We start from the raw sequence: 17,952 nt of genomic DNA, 5'->3' as shown, positions 1-17,952 counted from the left end.
AGGGCGTGTGGGAAGAGTATTATCCGTAGCCTTGCCTGGAAAGGGTGGCTCTCTGCTTTAACCTGGAAGCCACAATCATGTAGAAAATGGAGCCATCGTCTCAACTACAATTCCCAGCAGCCCACACAGCTTGTTCAGAACTGTGCCCGGTGCGGCAGCCTATCGCGCTTGGCCTCCAACGCCCGTGGTGCTTCACGGTGAGTTTACGCTTCCTTGATTTCCTACCCGACCCTATTTCCTGTTTCAGCTTGCTTCGTAGCGGCGGACTACAACTCCCAGCATGCAGAGAGGCTAGATTGATTGAGCTTCCGCTCTACGGTAAGACTACATTTCCCAGAAAGCCGAGGGACGGGGACGGACAGGACTTGGGGCTCACATGCAGGAGGTAACGGGCGGAAGGGCCACGGTGCAACGGGTAGTGGAGGTGAGGCCCGCTCAGCTTGGGGATGTTGACAACGTCGGGCTCGTGGGGGAGGTGGGTGCGGTAAAGGCCTTCCTTTTCCCGGGCTGTTGCTCAGTGGTATCGCCTGGATTTGCCCTGCACCGGAAGCTTGGAGCGGGTGGGTGCTGCCCGCTGCTGGGACATGCCCGCACCTGGGATGGGGCTGGCGGGAAAGCCTTTGGAGCTGGGGCTGGAAGGGCAGACGCGCCACCAGGCACTGCCTTGCACGGCGCTTTACTGTGAAAGAGACACCAACCACTCCAGGGTATGGAGGGGGGGAAAATGGAAAGGATCCGGGGCGGGGGGGCGGGGGGGGGGGCAAGGAGCTCGCTTTGGGGATCTCCTCCCAGAGCTTCAGATTTAGAATGGCGGAGGCTAAAGGACTTCTTGCAGGAGTCGTGGGTCTTAGGATGGGCGCTGCCCGTCTAGCTGTGTGAGCTGGGACAGGCACACAGCTCTCGGGGCCTCGGTTTCCTGGTCTCACAGGAGTGTGAAGACCAAATGCCAGCAAGAGTGAAGTTCCCAGCATTGGTTCTCATAGTCGTGCTCGCTAGACCGTTTGTTAATTCTGAATGGGAGCATTAAGGCCCTCATGTTCAACTAACATTCAAAATAACGTTAGGCCTTTTTCATACTGAGAAGTATAAAGAAATGTCTGTTCAGATAAACAATTATTTAAAACTACCCATGGTTAAGAAATGCAAACGTCGTGGCAAGGAACAGATGGAAAGAGCCCTCCCAAACTGTTCCTCTCCCCCAAAACTAGAGTTACTTCCTAATTCCTTCCGATAAATATTTATGATTGTACCAGAATACATATATATTTTTTTAATTTACCCAAAAGGAATAATACTGCTTACATTATTCTTGAAGTATTACAAATAATTTGAATGACACCAACAAGCCTGTAAAGTTTCATGGATGATGAAACAGGCTCAGAAGTTAAGGGGCCTTGGGTCACATAATAAGGTGACGTAGGAACTAGAACCTCCTAGACCATCTAACTCCCCGTCCAGACATGTTTATGCCATTGCAGTGCATTTTATTTGTACTCGAGGCTTGCCTTCATTCTTAGCTCTACAACAAGGTTAATGCTGTCTCCTTTCTTACACGATACAATACAGGAAAGCACTTAGATGGCACCTGGCAGGTAGCAAATGCTCAATAAACAGAAGCACTTACTTTTGCCATCAGTTCTCCACCACCCTGTTGATTTAATTCATCATAATCCTAGAGTCTGGCTCTGGGTCCTTTTCTTTTAGAAAAGAAGCTGTCTTAAGAATGGTCTTTTCCTGACAGAAGATAGGAATTGAAAGTAATGTAGGAACATTTTAATAACAGTTTTACCTCTGTTCCCTGTTTGTTATATACTTTATAACTGCCTGGGGTTTTTTTGGCCTTATGTTAGTGTTTTGTTCCATTACCTGTTTTCTTCCTATCCTGCTGTTTGTGTATTTATTCAATAACTTTTTATTGAGTACCTACTATGTGCTACGCCCTACCGAAATCTGTTGAATTCAGGGGTGAGCTAGATAATATGATTCCTGGCCTCAATGAACTCTTCGGACTTTGGAGTCAGATATATGTGGGTTTGAATGCTGATTCTCCTGCATAGTAGCTTTACGGCCATGGACAAGTCAGTTAACCTCTCTGGCTCTATTTCCTCATTTGTAAAATGAAGGTGATATAATGTGGGGATTCAACGAGATGAGGCCCATTGAACAACAGAGTAAATACTTACAAAAAATCCCTTCCTTTGCTTCTTTGTCCCCTTGTTTCCACCTGTCTACCCCAGCGCTGACCAGGAAGGTTTCTGGGTCCTTCCCTGGCCCGGGGATTTCTCACAGCCGTCAGCCATGCGTCTCTCGGCCCTGTTGGCCTTGGCATCCAAGGTCACTTTGCCCCCCAACTACCGCTATGGGATGAGCCGCCCAGGTAGCTTGGCAGACAAAAGGAGGAACCCGCCAGGGACCCGGCGGCGCCCCGTGGTTGTGGAACCCATTTCTGATGAAGACTGGCATCTCTTCTGTGGGGATAGGGTGAGAACCTCAGGGGGGATAGCGTGGTGGTGGGGCTCCTGGGGAAGGATCTTCCTCCCTGACCCTCATGTCTTGCCACAGGTGGAGATTCTAGAAGGCAAGGATGCCGGGAAGCAAGGCAAAGTGGTTCAAGTCATCCGGGAGCGAAACTGGGTGGTCCTGGAGGGGCTGAATACGGTGAGTGAGGCATGGGGTTGTGGGTGCTCAGGAAGCCTGTCCCATCCAGCCCTGTCAGCAAGAGCAGCACAGGGCCTGGCACTAGCTGCGGGCACGGTGAGACCACTGAGCCGTCCGTTCTTCAACATGGACTGGATGCGTAGGGCTGCAGTAGGCAAGCTGCCTTCATTCCCTTTGGTTTCTGATAACCCCCTCTTTTGGACAGCATTACCGCTACATTGGCAGGACCAAGGATTACCGAGGAACCATGATCCCTAGCGAAGCACCCTTGCTCCACAACCAGGTCAAACTTGTGGATCCTGTGGACAGGCAAGCACGTGGGGTTCTGGTCAGATGGTTTCCATCGTCTGAATGGTGGTTTGGATGCTCTGGAAGTTGAGAGGGGTCATCTTGTGGGACATGACCCTACAGGCAATCCCAGTGCAGAGGTAGCAGTGAAACAAGATGGTGACCTCAGTATTTCCAGCCATTGAATTTTAGGTTTCAGAGCAGCAGGGAAACCTGGCTCCCAGGCCAGGCTCACCTCTTCTGCCCACTAGGAAACCCACTGAGGTGGAGTGGAGGTTCACTGAGGCAGGAGAGCGGGTCCGAGTCTCCACAAGATCAGGAAGAATTATTCCCAAACCTGAGTTTCCCCGAGCGGATGGCATCGTCCCTGAAACATGGACTGGTGAGGCTGGGGGATGGATAGGAAGATGGGGGTGGGGGTGGGGGTGACAGAAGTGGGAATAAGAGATGTTAAGACCTCCCACTGGTCTTCCTTCCTCAATAGATGGCCCTAAAGACACATCAGTGGAAGATGCTCTAGAAAGAACCTATGTGCCCCGTCTGAAGACACTGGAAGAAGAGGTGATGGAGGCAATGGGGATCCAGGAGACTCGGAGACACAAGAAAGTCTATTGGTATTGAACCTGGGGGAGCTTCGCCCCCTCCTAGTCTTAGCCTTGAAGGCTGGGGCCACATCACCTTCAGACGTCAATAAAGAGCCATGATTCCTGCTCTCCGTGCAGCTGCTGTCTTCTGGCACCCCTAACCCTAACCCCACGGTACCTGTTTCAGGGACTGGAGGAGGGGAGCATCTGTCCCAGTGTTGTTGTGGGTCCGGAATGGAAGTTAGCTAGCCTTAAGGTGGCCTTCCCAAGGGGCAGGGCTGACAGATTCTGGGATAGAGACCAAAGGGAGAGAGGCTCCCTCCAATGGAGACCTCTGAGTAACAGAAGATGCCACCTGTTCTGGAGGGCAGTGGAGTTTGGGGGGTGTAAGATCTGATTGTTGCATCTCTGCAGGATCTAAGTAGAGAGGGTGCACATCTGTCCTTTTCTATACTTAGTAGAAGTGGAAGGGAAATAAATACTGTAATTTTGGGGCAGTCTTCACCCAAAGATATTTTTTCCATTGATTATTTTAGAGTAGGAGGGAGGGGGAAGAGAGAAACATTGATGTGAGAGAGACACATCAATTGATTGTTTCTCACAAGCACCCGGAGGCTGGGGATTGAACCTGCAACCCAGGTACATGCACTTGACCGGGAATTGAACCCATGACCCTTTGGTGCACAGACCAACACTCTAACCACTAAGCAACACTAGCCAGAGCAAAATTTTAAACTTTTAATAAATTAAAAATAAGTTTTTACATAATATTACATAACACATGGAGGGAGAGAGAGTACGAAGCTAAAGGTCTGTGGGACACCATGATTCTGGGGAGGGTGTGGGATGCTGCTTCTCTGGGTGAGGACCCACTGTGGCACCTGGGTGGTTTCAGATGGGGTCCAAGATGCACCTTTCCTCAGAGTGCAGCAGCGTCTTCAGTCTCCAGAACAGAGAAGGCCTGACCCAGGGGCCTCTTGGTAGCCACCAAAACCAGGTTTCTGGGAGAGAGTTGAGGGCTGAAGATGGGCAGGAGCTCAGAATGGAAGCCTGGGAGAAAGGCAGGACTGAGAAGGGTGGAATGAAGCCCACTCAGCCCCACTTGGTGCCCAGGCTGCAGGCAGGCAGAGCCCCTTTCCCCCATGGAGGCCCCGGGATACTAAGGAGACCGGGGTCTCTACCAGGAACACCGGTGCCTGAGGTACTGACTCGGGAGAAGGCAGTCCTCAGTACTTCCGGGACACTCGCTTAGAGTACACTTCCGGAATGCACGCCGGAGGCTGAGTCAGTAGGAATCTCTCTTTACAAGTCCCCACCCCACGTCCATCCCACGGTGACTCTGAAGCAAGATGGTCTAAGAACCACTACAGTGATGAAATGTGGGACCCGAAGGCGGAACCCCAAGATCCAGCCCCTCTAGCCCTAGGTCCCTGCTGTAGGCCTCCCTCACCCTGCTCCTGAAGGAACAGCAGCCGGTCCAGTAGAATCAGTGTCTCCACCAGTGGGGCCAGCAGCAGGGCCAGGCTGAAGAAAGCTACCACGCGGTTCTCCTGGGCCTGGTGGGCCTGGAGAGCTGCCAGGTTCAGTGGCAGCTGGGGGTCCAGCCCCACCCGCTGCAGCCCCCGCTGCACGTATCTGTGGGTCAGCCACACACAGCACTCAGTTGGTTTTAGAACCTCCACCTCCCAAACTGTCCACTCATCTGATTCCAACTTTGCTTGATTTGCTACCCTAACTTGTATTTTTCTTTTTTGTTGTTAATTGATTTTAGGGAGGCCAGGGGAAACATCGATGTGAGAGATACACTGATTGGTTGCCTCCCGTACTCACCCCAACTGGGTGGGGATCAAACCCACAACCTGCCATGTGCCCTGAGCCGGAATAGGACCAGGGGCTGCTTTCTGTCGCCTTCGGCATGTTCCGGTGCACAGGACGACCCCCCAACCAACCGAGCCACACCCTCCAGGCAGGGCCTAATGGGCACTTTTAAATGTTTCTCTGGCTATGAGTTGTCTATCCAATAACAAATTGATCCAAAAATGTATTTTCAGCCAGACTGGTCCAATTAGCCATATTCTTAACATTTAAGTCTTGATAGTCTACTGATAAAAGAATGACACTCCTTTTTAAAGAAATTTTGAGAAGCTGCCCCAGTCAGAGAATTCAATCACTCCCCTGCCTGCATTTCGCTTTACTGTAAGGTTTGCTAACAAGCGAGGGTGGGAGGGGAATCGGACCTCCCGTGGGCTCCCAACACCCCCGCCCCCCAACCTCCTCCAGCCTCACTCTTCAATCTTGAGCTCGTGGACCCTGGGGATCCCCTGCACGCCTGGCCGACGGAGCTTGGGCTGGACGTGCCGGATGACCGTCTCCAGTGCTGCCCGGTAGCAGTGGGTTCGGAGGCCAGGCCCTGCTTTCTGTAGCCTCTCGGCATATTCCTCCAGGGCGTGGCAGGCCCCCTCCCGCAGCCTGTAGGACAGTTCATAGCCAGGCAGCGCGGCCACCCACTGACTAAGTGGGTAGCCGCCAGGGTCACTCAGCTTCATGTAGCAGCAGCCTACTGAGGCCAGGGCCACCACCTCAGGGCAGGAGGAGAAGTGCCTCAGCAAGGCGACGCTCAGGTCCCCGCAGGCATGGAGGCCTGTCAGCAGCAAGCGGGCCTCACCCTGAGGGGAGGTCTCCAGCGGAAGCAGAACCTCCTCACACAGGGTCCTAGGGTCTACCCACTGGGCCACATGGTGCGGGGAGCGGTGAGAGTGCATTTGCACCACCTGTGGAGGCAGGAAAGGACAAGGCAGCTGGGAAGTCCGTGTGCGGTCCCCATGCCACCTCAGGCTGCAGGAGGGGTCTGTCCTCTGTTCCCTCCTAAGGAAGAAGGTGGAGAAGAAACGGGCATGGGAGAGAGCTAGACCTGGAACCAGAGGGGATAAATTACGGATCTGTCATCATAACTGCAAATTTTTCATGTCTGAGCCCCAATTTCCTCATGTGTAATGAGTCCAATACCCGACTGGCCATTCACAGGTGGTGGTGAGATGGACGTGCCCGTGTGGAAAGCACTTTGGAACCAGAGAGTGCCTCTAAGATGTGAAGAGGCTTTGGCGAAGGGGAAACCTGGGGGAGGGGGAGCGGAGATCGGGACCACATCATCTCAAGCTGAGAAACTTGGAAGCGGGAATCCAGCCAGGCAGACCCCGCTGCTGCAGTCCTGGCTGCAGGAAGGGCAGGCCTACCTGCGGGTTCCTCTTCTCCTCTTTTCCCAGAGTCTGCAGGAGCTCCTGGTCCAGGTGCTGGGCTCTCTCCACCAGCCTCTGATCCCCTTCGATGCTCTTCACCTTCAGCCCTAGCCCCAGAGACATGAAGCGGGAGAGATGGCCCTGGAGTCACGAGAGGGAGGGTAGAGACAGCCCCGTTCAGCTCTCATCTACTGTCACCTCTTTCAGTGGCCAAGACACCTGGGTCCCAGGCGCCCAGAGGGCTTAAATTCTACCGTTTACTTCTATCACTCCTTGGCACCTGCCTCCCTGGGCCTAGGCCTGACAACCTGTTGCCTTCCAGCTGCTCTATCCCCACACTCAACCCCCGCCCCCCTCCTCCACACACACACACACACACACAAACAACAACAAAAATAAGAATGTTAGGAGTGTCTGGCTCACCTGGCCTGAGCCTACATCCACAACCTGGGTGCAGCCTGTGAGGTCACTCAGCTTTTTCACCAACTGAAACAGAAGGGAACATTCTCTCTTGGCCACTGGTTCTTGATTCCCGGGAGCATTAGCCATAATAAGAGTGAAGAAGATGAAGATGGCAGAGGAAGAGGGGTAGAGGGTGCCATGGAAGATACGAGATAGGGAAACCAGAACTAGGGGTGCTGACTCTGAGCTCAGGCTACTCTCCTCACCCCTCTAAGGTCAGTGATTCAACCTCCCCCCAGAATAAGAAGAGCCCCTCTGTGAAGCCATGAACAGATTATGGGGGTGTGAACACAGGAATAAGGCAGTGACTCCGACAAGGCTACCAACCAACCCAGGATAAAAAAACAAAACAAAAACCCACAAATCCCCCAAACCAGCATCAAGCCAGGGTTCTCGTACACCTGCCAAGGAAGGGACCGGCAGATGATATAAGATGCCCACATCTTTGTCCTTTCCTCCCTCCACTGGCTTCAGTCCCCAGGCTCCCAGACACCACCTATACCCCAGGCATCTCCTCACCTCTCCCAGCCGCCGGATCTCATGCTGCTTCTTGGGCCTGACATGTTTTCGGAATGGAGCTTTAAGTCGGGAGCTCTGGCTGGGGTTCTCCCGAAACTCTGAGGGGGCCTGAAACTTAGGTGTCCGGGTAAAGGCCAAGGCACAGGCTGTGGACTTCAGGGCAAGCAGGGTGAGTGGCCACACTGACCTGTACCTGAGAGAGCCCGGCCAGAACCCCAGTGAATCGTCCCATTGTGTCCTGGGTGCACCCATTTACAACCCAGGAATCCCTTGTGAGACCCTCTGAGCAATGACTAGCGACAGGGTTCAGTGCCAAGTCCGCCAGCACAGGGCCCCCCTTGCCCATACCTGACCACTTCCCCTTCCCCAGGCATCCCCAGCAGCTGTGTGGCCAGTTGTGGTGGGTTCAGTCCATCCAATGCTTCCTGCCATGAGCAAGGGAGTGTGCCCCACAGGTTGTCTGTAAAAAATTCCTGCAGAAGGGGAGAAGCAATCAGCAGGCTCCTACCTTTCCCATGCTTTCCACCCCTCTCTCAACACAGGGCCACTGGCTGCAACCAGCAGGTACCTACTACGCATCCGAGCTACCTCTTCTGTAAAGCCCGCCCCAGCCTCCCACTCCTTCCTCAGAGCCCAGACTGCATTCTGAACACACCTCTCCTTTTAGCAATTTCCCACTTATGTGTCTGTTTTCTCCATTCAACTGAGTGAAGAACCTAAGGGCAGGGATGGTGCCTTCTCTACAATCCCATCCACACCACCACAGTGACTAACATGCAGTGTTAGTATGTTACCATTTAGTAATGGACCCGTGTATATGTCAGACACTGGATATGCCAGAATGTATTTTTATTCATTCATTTGTTGAACACAAATTCTGGAGTTTTGGGTATGCACCACGTTCTATTCTAGGCTCTGAGGACACAACAATGAACCAGACAGACAAAATTCTTACTCTCGCACAGTTCACATTAAAAAGAAATGTTTTTCAGAGCATCAAATGACACATGGGTAAGAAAACACTAACAAAACAGGAGACATTGAGACAGGACCACTTTAGGTAAGAGTAATGAGGAAAAGACTTGAGCTGACACTTGAGCTGAGATTTGAACGATGAACAGCAAACAGGCATGTAAAAAAAATTATGTAATAGCAAACACTTATTAAATACTTATAATATGCCAGGCACTGTTCTAAACATTATACACACACACACACACACATTTAATCCCCAAAACAACCCTATGAGGTACCATTTTTATCCCTCATTTTACAGATAAGAAAACTAACACACAAGTAAGTAACTTGCCCAAATCAAAAAGCTAGTATCAGAGCTGAGATTTGAAATCAACCTGACTTTAGAATTCTTGCCTTTAACCATTCTATTCTATAGCCTTTCTGCTGAGGACAAACATTCCAGGCAGATCTGTAAGAGCAAAGACCCAGATGTCTGCCATATTTGTGGAGCAAAACTCAGGCCACTGGAGGTACAGGATAGTGAATGTGGAAGAGGATGAAATGTGACAGGATTCAAGAGACAGCAGGGGACAATCCCATAGGGCTTCATGGGTAGCACAGGTATTGGTAAAGAGTTAGGATTTCATCAAAACACCTAGGAAGCAAGGGACTGCCATGATCAGATTTTTATTTTAAAGAGATTAATCTGGCTGCTTGTGAAGAGTTGATTATGGAGGGGCTGAAGTAAACACAGAGATTAATTAGGAAGCAGTCCAGGAGAGGTGATGGTGGGTTGGTCCAGGGTGGTAGCAATGAAATGAGGACAAATGGGTGAATTTGGTGGTATCTTTTCTAGAGGTAGAGCCAACAGGAATTGTTGAAGAATTGGACTGTAGATCAGTGAAGGAAAGAGCTGAATCAAAAATGGCTTCTGGGTTTAGGGGCTGAACAGTTCAGTGGATGCTGGTGCCACTAACACATCATCTCATTCATTCTTCACAAGGACCCTTCAAACAGGATTCCATGTTACAGCTGAGCAACCGGGGCGAGGAGGAATTTTCATTTCATGCCTACGTAAGTTAACACAGCAGGGGAGGCAGGATTCTAGTTGGAGCCTGCCTAATTCTAAAGTTTAAATTGTCCATTACATTACAAAACCAGGAATTTATTCAAAGCGTGGATGAACAAACTTGTGTGTTCTGGGAATACCTCACATGCTCCTAGACAGTTCAACGTAGCTGCAAGCATGCGTTTTATTATTTTGGATTTGGAAAAATAACCTAGATATTAGAAATATGAATGTATGTGTCATCTGCCAAAAAACAAAAAAGGAAGAAGCTCCCCCGTTTTAACCCCTTCTTGTAACGACAGACTGAAAATCATGAAAGAAAAGAGATGAGACACTAACTCTCCAGATCAGTGGTTCTCAACCTTCCTTATGCCGCGACCCCCTTTAATACAGTTCCTCATGTTGTGGTGACCCCCAACCATAATATTATTTTCGTTGCTACTTCATAACTGTAATTTTGCTACTGTTAGGAATTGTAATGTAAATATCTGATATGCAGGATGTATTTTCATGGTTACAAATTGAACATAATTAAAGCATAGTGATTAATCACAAAAACAATATGTAATTATATATGTGTTTTCCGATGGTCTTAGGTGACCCCTGTGAAAGGGTCATTGGACCCCCAAAGGCGTCGCGACCCACAGGTTGAGAACCGCTGCTCCAGATGCTCTCCCTGTCGCGGGCACCCAGCCAAGCACATAACCAGGAGCACCCCGTCCCCAACCCCGTGGCCTCACGATGATGTAGGCGTCCAGGATGGAACGGTAGAGAGACAGCACCCGGGTGAGATTCACAGCTAGCTGCCTCCTCTCCTCGAGAGAGAGGCCCCGGGCGGAAACGCCTGGCATCGGGGTCCGGTCGGTGGCGCCTGGAGCGAGAACGCGGTGAGGACCGAAGCAGGGTCAGCACCACGCGGATCCAGAGCCCGGGCTGGGTTCAGCTCTGCGGGCGGGGCGAGAAGAAAGCGCTCAGCATTGGCCCGAGACGCTGCCTCTTCCAGGTTCCAGATGGAGGTTCAAGACCCGAGGCGTCCTCCTGACATCACAGTGCGCGACGTCCACAGCGCGAAGCTGTCAGCACGGAAAACAAGTAGTGTGCCCGACTGTGACGCCACAGAGGCGGGCCGCGGCGTTCAGGCCCCGCCCACCCCGTGCACGCCCCGCCTACCCCGTGCACTTCCCGCCCATCCCGGAAGTGGGGCTCGGGGCCCTAGCGCGCGGCAGTTCCCGCTCGTCTCGGCCTCCCCACACCTTCGAGTTGTACCTCCACGGGGCTAGAGGGGCCGGGGAGCGCGTCCCGCCCGCGCCGCGCTGCCGCTGCTCTAGCACTCGGAAGTCCGGACCTCGCTCCCAGGGGCAGGGGACCTACGGCCTCCGGCACGTTCCCCGCCGCACGCCTGCCGGCCCGGGGGCCCCGTCGGCGCGCGCTCATTTCCGTATCCGGTTCCAAGCGTTTCCGTTCTCAGCGGGCACATCTGAGAGGTAGGTGGTGATGGCGAGGAACCGGCTTCTGGACCGCCCAAGTGCGCTCGCCGAGGTAACTGCCCCCGGCCTCGGCCTCCCCCGACGCCCACCCCCGCTGCTGTGTGTTGTAAAAGGTCCTTTCTTGGGAGAAGGACGTGGGTGAGAAGCATGTGGAGATGGCCTCCACCCGGAAACGGGGGAAAGGGGTACCTGGAGTTATACCTATTCGTGGGACCCGCGCTGGGGATGCCTGGCAAACCTAGATAGATGCCAGGTAAGAGTCATCTACGCCGTCCTCGTCCCTGGTTTCGAGCGTACTTAGACGTTCTCTCCCTGGGCGGATGTAGAGCCCACCTGTCCTGGCTTTCCAGACTCGGAAAGAGAATCAGGCTGGTTGGCCCTCCAACCCCCTCATTTTACCAGTGGGACAGATCTAGAGAGCGGGAGGTGACCTTCCTAAGGCCATGGGACTGGTGAATCGCGGGCTTGCCTCGGACAGTGTCCTTCCGTCATTTCACATTACAGATTTGCCCCCCTCTATCTGGGAGGTTGCTCTGCTTTATTTCCTACCTTAAGTTCTATGGAGATGGGTCTTACTGTTCTCCCATCTGGGATCTGCTATCAGGTTCACTTTCTTCCCCAGGGTATACCACAAACCCTCGGATGCTGGCCTGTGGGACTCGGCAGAGGATGAGCCCTCTCTCCTCTCATTGGTGAGCCACTCGTCCCAGCTGCTCTCCTACCATCCACCATCCTCATGTCTACCTTACTCCTCAATCTGGATTTTGGCGAACCTCCCCCCAAAAAGGCATTAGAAGGGAATGCCAAGCACCAAAAATTTGTCAGGAGGCGGCGGTTCCTAGAGAGGAGAGGCGTTCTGAATAAGAAGAAACAGCCCCCTAACAATGTGCCTAAGTTGCACTCAGAACCTGCAAAGAAAGGGGTAACGCCTCAGGTGGATGGCGCTTGGAAAATTTCTCCCCTTCCAAAAAAGAAGAAGACTGCAGACTCGAGCAGTGGGTCAGAGCGGTCCCTGGACAAGAAAGCCTCGGTGCCCTGGCTGACCCCTGCCCCTTCGCAGAAGACTGGTTCTTTTGTGGCGAAAGCGGATTTGCTGGAGGAGTTCCAGAGTTCCCTTCCAGAGATTAAGAGCCCCCCAACTCGCCCTCAGAAGAAGAACCCCCAAAAGAACCCTATTCAGAAGAATACACCACATAACTCCACCCTGGCTCGTTCAGAGAATAAATGCTCTGGAGCATCCCAGAAGATGCCAAGGAAGATGGTGGCAATTGACTGTGAGATGGTGGGCACAGGACCCAAGGGGCATGTGAGTTCCTTGGCTCGATGTAGCATCGTCAGCTACAACGGAGATGTGCTCTACGATGAGTACATCCTTCCCCCCTGCCACATTGTGGACTACCGCACCAGATGGAGTGGTATCCGCAAGCAGCACATGGTGAATGCTACCCCCTTCAAGATTGCTCGGGGCCAGGTGAGCGTCATGGGGCACAACGATAGCAGCCAGGTGGGTGGGGAGAGGTCCAGGTAAGTGCGGACAGTGTTGGTGGTAGGAGAAGGCAGAACGTTTACAGAAGGAGCTGGGGATTATTTGTATAACTGGAACAGGTAGCCTGCAGTGAAGGGGATAAAAGACACAGGGTTGATGTGTCCGATTTCTAATTTCACCCGTTGAGCAAACCTGCTCATTGTAGCCCTGTGCTGGATCCTGGGAGCGCAACAAATGAACAGGAAAGGAAGATGAACCAGGGAGGCCTGCAGAGGGCGCCCTTGGTCCACCTCTTTGTAATTTCAGAGTCACATTCTTTGCCTTCTCTAGGACACACTCTGTTCCAATAATTGCTTATATGCCCAAACAGTGGAATTTTTTTTTCAAACGATAAGGGAAAGTTTAATTAGGAATTCATAGAGGTAAAGAAGTGAGTGTTAGAAGAAATGGGCTCAGAAAACAAGTTCAGAGGCAAAAAAAAAAAAAAAGGGGGGGGGGGTGACCCTTGGAGCTTAGGAGAGAGAAGGGTAAAGGAAATATGCCTGGGAGGAAGAAGAGGAGGAGAGGGAAGATGTGGGTGTGCTCCCAGGAGGCGAGAGCGCCTAGCCTTCAGAATGGAGTTAAAGAACATTGTCTTCATTAGGGGCACAGCTGAACAAAGGCTTGGGAGAGGCAGAAGATGGGGTGGGTCTCTGACAGCAAATCCACTCAGCTCTAACAAGGGCTATGTGTTGAAGTTAATGTGAAGTAAAGGTGTTGGTGGACAATAAACTGGAGGTGAAATCAAGAGCAACTAAATACTTGGTTGATTACACACATCTGGTTTTCATCATAAATCACTTCCCAGTGCCCAAGCTGTGCATGAGACTAAGGCAGTGATGGCGAACCTTTTGAGCTCGGCGTGTCAGCATTTTGAAAAACCCTAACTTAACTCTGGTGCCATGTCACATATAGAAATTTTTTGATATTTGCAACCATAGTAAAACAAAGATTTATATTTTTGATATTTATTTTATATATTTAAATGCCATTTAACAAAGAAAAAATCAACCAAAAAAATGAGTTCGCGTGTCACCTCTGACACGCGTGTCATAGGTTCGCCATCACTGGACTAAGGTCTATCCCAGTGAGTCTGGCCCCTCCCAAGAGGTCCCGTTGGGAGGCCACACACTGATTTTTCTAGGACTATTGCTCTTGCTCACAACCTATTTGGAACTCCATTTTGGAATGGCCTTCAGAGCCCATGGCATAGTTTTTGGTTGTCCTCACTGGTAGGTAGTATGTCATACTTTAGGATCCTGGAATCATGGGAAGCTATTTGGTTGCAAGTCTAGTGTGCATGTTTCCTGAACAGCTGGTAAATACCCTTTGGTTATGACAGGAGGAGCTATACAGCAGTGAAACTGACTTTCTGTTAAAACAGCACTGCTCTGGCTCAGTGGTTGAGCATCGACCCGTGAACCAAGAGGTCCCTAGTTCAATTTCAGATCAGGGCACATGCCCAGATTGCAGCCCGATCCTCAGTCGGGGGCGTGCAGGAGGTAGCTGATTGATGTTTCTCATCGATGTTTCTGTTTCTCTCAAAAAAAAAAAAATTAATAAAAACATTCAAAACAAAACAGCACAGGCATGGGTCACCCACTTCCCTCTACAGCCTTAGTCTACAAGTGATTCTTTTTTTAAAAATACATGTTTTTATTAATTTTAGAGAGGGAAGGAGGGAGAGAGAGAAAGAAACATCGATCTGTTGCTCTCATACGCACCCCAACTGGGGACCAAACCCGCAACCTGGGCAAGTGCCCTGACCTGGAATTGAACCAGCGACCTTTCCATGCACGGAATGACGCTGAACCAACTGAGCCACAGTGACCAGGGCCATAAGTGATTCTTAATCTTTTATGGTTTGTAGACTTTTTGAGAATATGATGAAAGCCATAGACTCTCCCTGCAAAAAAACAAACTATATACTAGTATATATATGTATTGGCCTGTAATTTAGGGCTTCTGTCACCTCCCTGGAGCCCATCTTTGACTCCGTTTGTCACAGCCTTCTGCCTAAGGTCAACATAATGATAATGTTTAAAGAACTTCAAGTAGCAAGCCAGAACTGAACTATATAGTTACATAAACATCCTGAATGTGAGTGTGATTTAAGACTGTAGCAAGTTAATCTATCATTGGAGTGGAAATTGATGAGAAGGTAAGGAATCACGGATGATGTAAGTTCAAAAAGAGTTACACTGAAAAATATCTACTTTCAGGGAAGGGGGTTCGGGGACTGGGTGAAAGAAGTGAAGGGATTAAGAAATACAAATTGGTAATTATAAAATAGTCATGAGGATATAAAGTACAGCATGCGGAGTGTAGTTAATGACATTGTGATAACTATATATGATGCCAGGTGGATGCTGGAAATATTGGGAAGAACATCTTGTAAAGTATTAGTATATGATTGTCTAACCATTATGCTGTACTCCTGGAACTAATACAAAATAGTATTGAAAATAAACTGTAATTGAAAAATAAAAATAATACACACATGCGCACGCACACACACACACACACACAAATGCCTACTTTCACCTTTCACCTTGTGGGGAGAAGATAGATTTTAAGTGAAAGAAAACTTGGGGAGAGGGCATTTCAAGGAGAAGGAGGTGGGCACTTGATGGAAAGAATCTGAAAGGACCTAGGACCACGATGGACTTTTAGGATGCAGGGCTCCACCCGAGTCCTCCTCCTTACTACCTCTTCCATGCCGATTTCAGATCTTGAAAATACTCACAGGGAAGATAGTGGTGGGACACGCCATCCACAATGACTTCAAAGCCCTTCAGTACTTTCACCCCAAGTCTCTCACCCGTGACACGTCCCACATCCCTCCTCTCAACCGGAAGGCTGACTGCCCCGAGAATGTTACCATGTCTCTGAAGCATCTCACAAAGAAGCTGCTGAACCGGGACATCCAGGTAACCTCTCCCCAAAGGCTGCCAGGCCCCTTGGTTGGACACTGGGGGGTCCTTTCTTACTGCCTCTCCAGGCTCTGAGCCCAGAATTCCTTTGTAGAGAAATCCAGGCAGGCTGCTCTTAAAGGAAGAGCTGTGGGCTGAGAGGCCCACTGATCTCTCCATGTGTACATAAGGATAATAATTCCTGTTCGCTACCAGTGTTCCAAATTGTACTTGGGAAAGGAAAAAAAAGTCTTAAGTGGGTGTAAAACCCTAAGAAACTAGAAAACCAGGTGGTGATGGTCTAAAGACCTCAGAGTGGATGCAAGGACCTCTCATGTATTTCACATATTTGGCATTCAAGAAAGGGGTGACCTGCCTGGTAGAGGGTGTAGACATGTCATAGAGAGAGAGTTTGGAACTGGGGAAAATGGAGGACTTAGAAGGCCTGGCTATGGTCTAGATGTCTTGTCTCTACAGAATAGAAGAATATGGCGCTCACATGTTGCCACAGAAAGAATTGAGGCAGATAAGAGCAGACTTCCTAGGAGTTGAACCCTTGAAATTAAGGAGTAGGGCCCTACCATAGTTCTACCTTTGCAGCCTACTAACTGCAGAAGCAACTGCTTATAGAAGGGGTTAGGGGGAACCGGTAGGGAAGGGGGGAAAACAACACTTCTTTAAAAATCTTCATTGTTGAAAGTATTACATATGGACCCTTTCCCCCCATTGCCCTCTCCAACCTCCCCCCAAGCCTTCACCACCCCATTGTCTGGTCTATGGGTTATGCATATAAAACAACACTTTCTTATAGCCCAATGCTTTTCTCTTCCTCCCTTGTTCAGGCTGGAAAAAGTGGACATTCCTCTGTGGAAGACGCTCAGGCCACCATGGAGCTGTACAAGTTGGTTGAAGTTGAGTGGGAGCAGCACCTGGCCCAGAATTCCCCTAAAGATTAGCAGCAGTGGGGGCACAGGGCAGTGAACCAATGGATGGCTCTACCTGCTCCGCACCTTTGGAAGCTAGAGTTATTGGGGAGGGTGAGAGGCTCTCCCCCAGACTTAATATCCATTGAAATCTCACCTCAGGTGTTGTGTTCTGTGTCTGGTTAAGTATCCCAGGAAGGAGGAAGTTTCCGTGCCAGCACCCAGCCCTATACTGTTTACCTCTTAAATGGTGCTAACCACAGGTCCCAGAGTGCTTTGTTCTAGTCAAGCTTTTTTACTTTCAAGGGCAGGGCATATTGGGAAATTTAGTCTCCCAAACTGCCTTATCCAAGCGTGGCCATTGTATGCCTTCTGTTCTCAAGTGGTGAACAGCACCCCTTTTCACTCTCAAAAGTATCCTGGTTGGATGATAAATTGTATGATCGCATATCAGAGTCTACATCTAATTTGTGTCAGGATAGCGCCTATTTATCCCACCCTGACTTCCAGAGAAGCCATCCCTGGTGAGGTGTGGTTCGTAGGATTACAGGGCAGTCGAGGTAAGAGTGTGACTTGGAAGTCAACTTTTATGATTTAGGAAAGCTCTCTTTCCTAAAGCATGAGAGGATTTATTTAACTGAGATCCCACTTGGTAGGTTAAAAGATTTAAAATGTTTAAATGGTTTTAGTCTTTTTTTTCCCCCTGTCAAGGGTAAAAATTTTATTTTTAAATATATTTTTTATTGTTGATTGTATTACAAATATCTCCCATTTCTCCCCTACCCTTATCCTCCCAGCAGTTTCTAGGCTTTTACTTTGCTAAACCAAGCCTCTAAAAACTCAAATTATTCCCTTGATAAATTTTTTTCTTGATAAATTTTAATAATGGAAAAACAATTATGTGGTGTTTTGTCTTTTGCTTTGTTTTTTTAGAGAGGAAGGGAGGGAGAGAAAAACATCAAAGTGAGAGAGAAACATCAATCAGTTGCCTTTCATATGCACCCTGACCAAAGATTGAACCCACAACCTGGAACTGTGCCCTGACTGGGAATCGAACCCGCCATCTTTTGGTTTACGGGACAATGTTCCAACCCACTGAGCAACCCAGCCAGGGTGTGTGGTGTTTCCTTACTAACTTTACATTAAACTTCTGTCACAGGTCCTGTAGGGCTATAATTCTGTAAGGGGGTTCCAGAGTCTGGATGACACTAACTAGGCCCTTGTTTGCTGGAAATCATGGGGAAGCACTGACTAAGCCTTTTGTGTAGCCCGTGTGCTCTGGCGCCTTGTCCTCATCCTTACCACATACTAAGGACCACACCTCAAATCACA

At 50.0% G+C, this 17,952-nt stretch overlaps 3 protein-coding genes across 12 annotated transcripts; 2 read left to right on the top strand and 1 right to left on the bottom strand.

Moving 5' to 3' along the window:
* Positions 1 to 335: 335 nt before the first annotated feature.
* On the top strand, positions 336 to 4,254 carry MRPL24 (mitochondrial ribosomal protein L24). 3 transcript variants are annotated; one of them, XM_081113191.1, is made up of 6 exons: positions 336 to 424; positions 2,238 to 2,481; positions 2,563 to 2,658; positions 2,864 to 2,967; positions 3,198 to 3,328; positions 3,431 to 4,254. In XM_081113191.1, exons 2-6 carry the CDS (start codon positions 2,299 to 2,301, stop codon positions 3,565 to 3,567), a joined length of 651 nt encoding a protein of 216 aa, XP_080969317.1. In that variant the 5' UTR covers positions 336 to 424; positions 2,238 to 2,298; the 3' UTR covers positions 3,568 to 4,254. The 3 variants fall into 3 exon arrangements, with proteins under 3 accessions (XP_080969317.1, XP_080969319.1, XP_080969318.1); XM_081113193.1 differs by having other exon boundaries at positions 354 to 560; XM_081113192.1 differs by having other exon boundaries at positions 403 to 707.
* A 40-nt stretch (positions 4,255 to 4,294) lies between these two features.
* On the bottom strand, positions 4,295 to 11,205 carry METTL25B (methyltransferase like 25B). 6 transcript variants are annotated; one of them, XM_081113182.1, is made up of 9 exons: positions 11,040 to 11,205; positions 10,514 to 10,846; positions 8,096 to 8,220; positions 7,748 to 7,940; positions 7,190 to 7,252; positions 6,764 to 6,907; positions 5,817 to 6,301; positions 4,981 to 5,165; positions 4,295 to 4,597 (listed from the first exon to the last, which is right to left on the bottom strand). In XM_081113182.1, the coding sequence occupies exons 2-9, from the start codon at positions 10,622 to 10,624 to the stop codon at positions 4,422 to 4,424; spliced, it is 1,482 nt and encodes a 493-aa protein (XP_080969308.1). In that variant the 5' UTR covers positions 10,625 to 10,846; positions 11,040 to 11,205; the 3' UTR covers positions 4,295 to 4,421. The 6 variants fall into 6 exon arrangements, with proteins under 6 accessions (XP_080969308.1, XP_080969310.1, XP_080969309.1 ...); XM_081113184.1 differs by having other exon boundaries at positions 4,295 to 4,549; XM_081113183.1 differs by having other exon boundaries at positions 4,318 to 4,580.
* Positions 10,973 to 17,509, top strand: ISG20L2 (interferon stimulated exonuclease gene 20 like 2). Of its 3 annotated transcripts, none has more exons than XM_081113190.1 (4): positions 10,973 to 11,257; positions 11,883 to 12,731; positions 15,515 to 15,715; positions 16,540 to 17,509. In XM_081113190.1, exons 2-4 carry the CDS (start codon positions 11,997 to 11,999, stop codon positions 16,651 to 16,653), a joined length of 1,050 nt encoding a protein of 349 aa, XP_080969316.1. In that variant the 5' UTR covers positions 10,973 to 11,257; positions 11,883 to 11,996; the 3' UTR covers positions 16,654 to 17,509. The 3 variants fall into 3 exon arrangements, with proteins under 3 accessions (XP_080969316.1, XP_080969314.1, XP_080969315.1); XM_081113188.1 differs by having other exon boundaries at positions 11,038 to 11,312; XM_081113189.1 differs by having other exon boundaries at positions 11,255 to 11,513.
* Positions 17,510 to 17,952: the final 443 nt, after the last annotated feature.

This window comes from Myotis nattereri (assembly GCF_964212035.1).
Source record: "Myotis nattereri genome assembly, chromosome: 18".
NCBI lineage: Eukaryota > Metazoa > Chordata > Mammalia > Chiroptera > Vespertilionidae > Myotis > Myotis nattereri.
The sequence above is the reverse complement of the archived record's forward strand: the minus strand, read 5'-3'. Positions and strand labels throughout refer to the sequence as shown.

What these genes read in the sequence shown, in the direction of transcription:
- MRPL24 (XM_081113191.1), top strand. Translation starts at nt 2,299, where the DNA reads ATGCGTCTCTCGGCCCTGTTGGCCTTGGCATCCAAGGTCACTTTGCCC. An exon ending in CTTGTGGATCCTGTGGACAG is followed by an intron (nt 2,968 to 3,197) that starts GCAAGCACGTGG and finishes TCTGCCCACTAG; the next exon opens with GAAACCCACTGAGGTGGAGT. An exon ending in CGTCCCTGAAACATGGACTG is followed by an intron (nt 3,329 to 3,430) that starts GTGAGGCTGGGG and finishes CTTCCTCAATAG; the next exon opens with ATGGCCCTAAAGACACATCA.
- METTL25B (XM_081113182.1), bottom strand. Translation starts at nt 10,624, where the DNA reads ATGCCAGGCGTTTCCGCCCGGGGCCTCTCTCTCGAGGAGAGGAGGCAG. An exon ending in GGGGAAGGGGAAGTGGTCAG is followed by an intron (nt 7,941 to 8,095) that starts GTATGGGCAAGG and finishes GGGCTCTCTCAG; the next exon opens with GTACAGGTCAGTGTGGCCAC. An exon ending in TGGATGTAGGCTCAGGCCAG is followed by an intron (nt 6,908 to 7,189) that starts GTGAGCCAGACA and finishes TCGTGACTCCAG; the next exon opens with GGCCATCTCTCCCGCTTCAT.
- ISG20L2 (XM_081113190.1), top strand. Translation starts at nt 11,997, where the DNA reads ATGTCTACCTTACTCCTCAATCTGGATTTTGGCGAACCTCCCCCCAAA. An exon ending in TCAAGATTGCTCGGGGCCAG is followed by an intron (nt 12,732 to 15,514) that starts GTGAGCGTCATG and finishes TGCCGATTTCAG; the next exon opens with ATCTTGAAAATACTCACAGG. An exon ending in TGCTGAACCGGGACATCCAG is followed by an intron (nt 15,716 to 16,539) that starts GTAACCTCTCCC and finishes TCCCTTGTTCAG; the next exon opens with GCTGGAAAAAGTGGACATTC.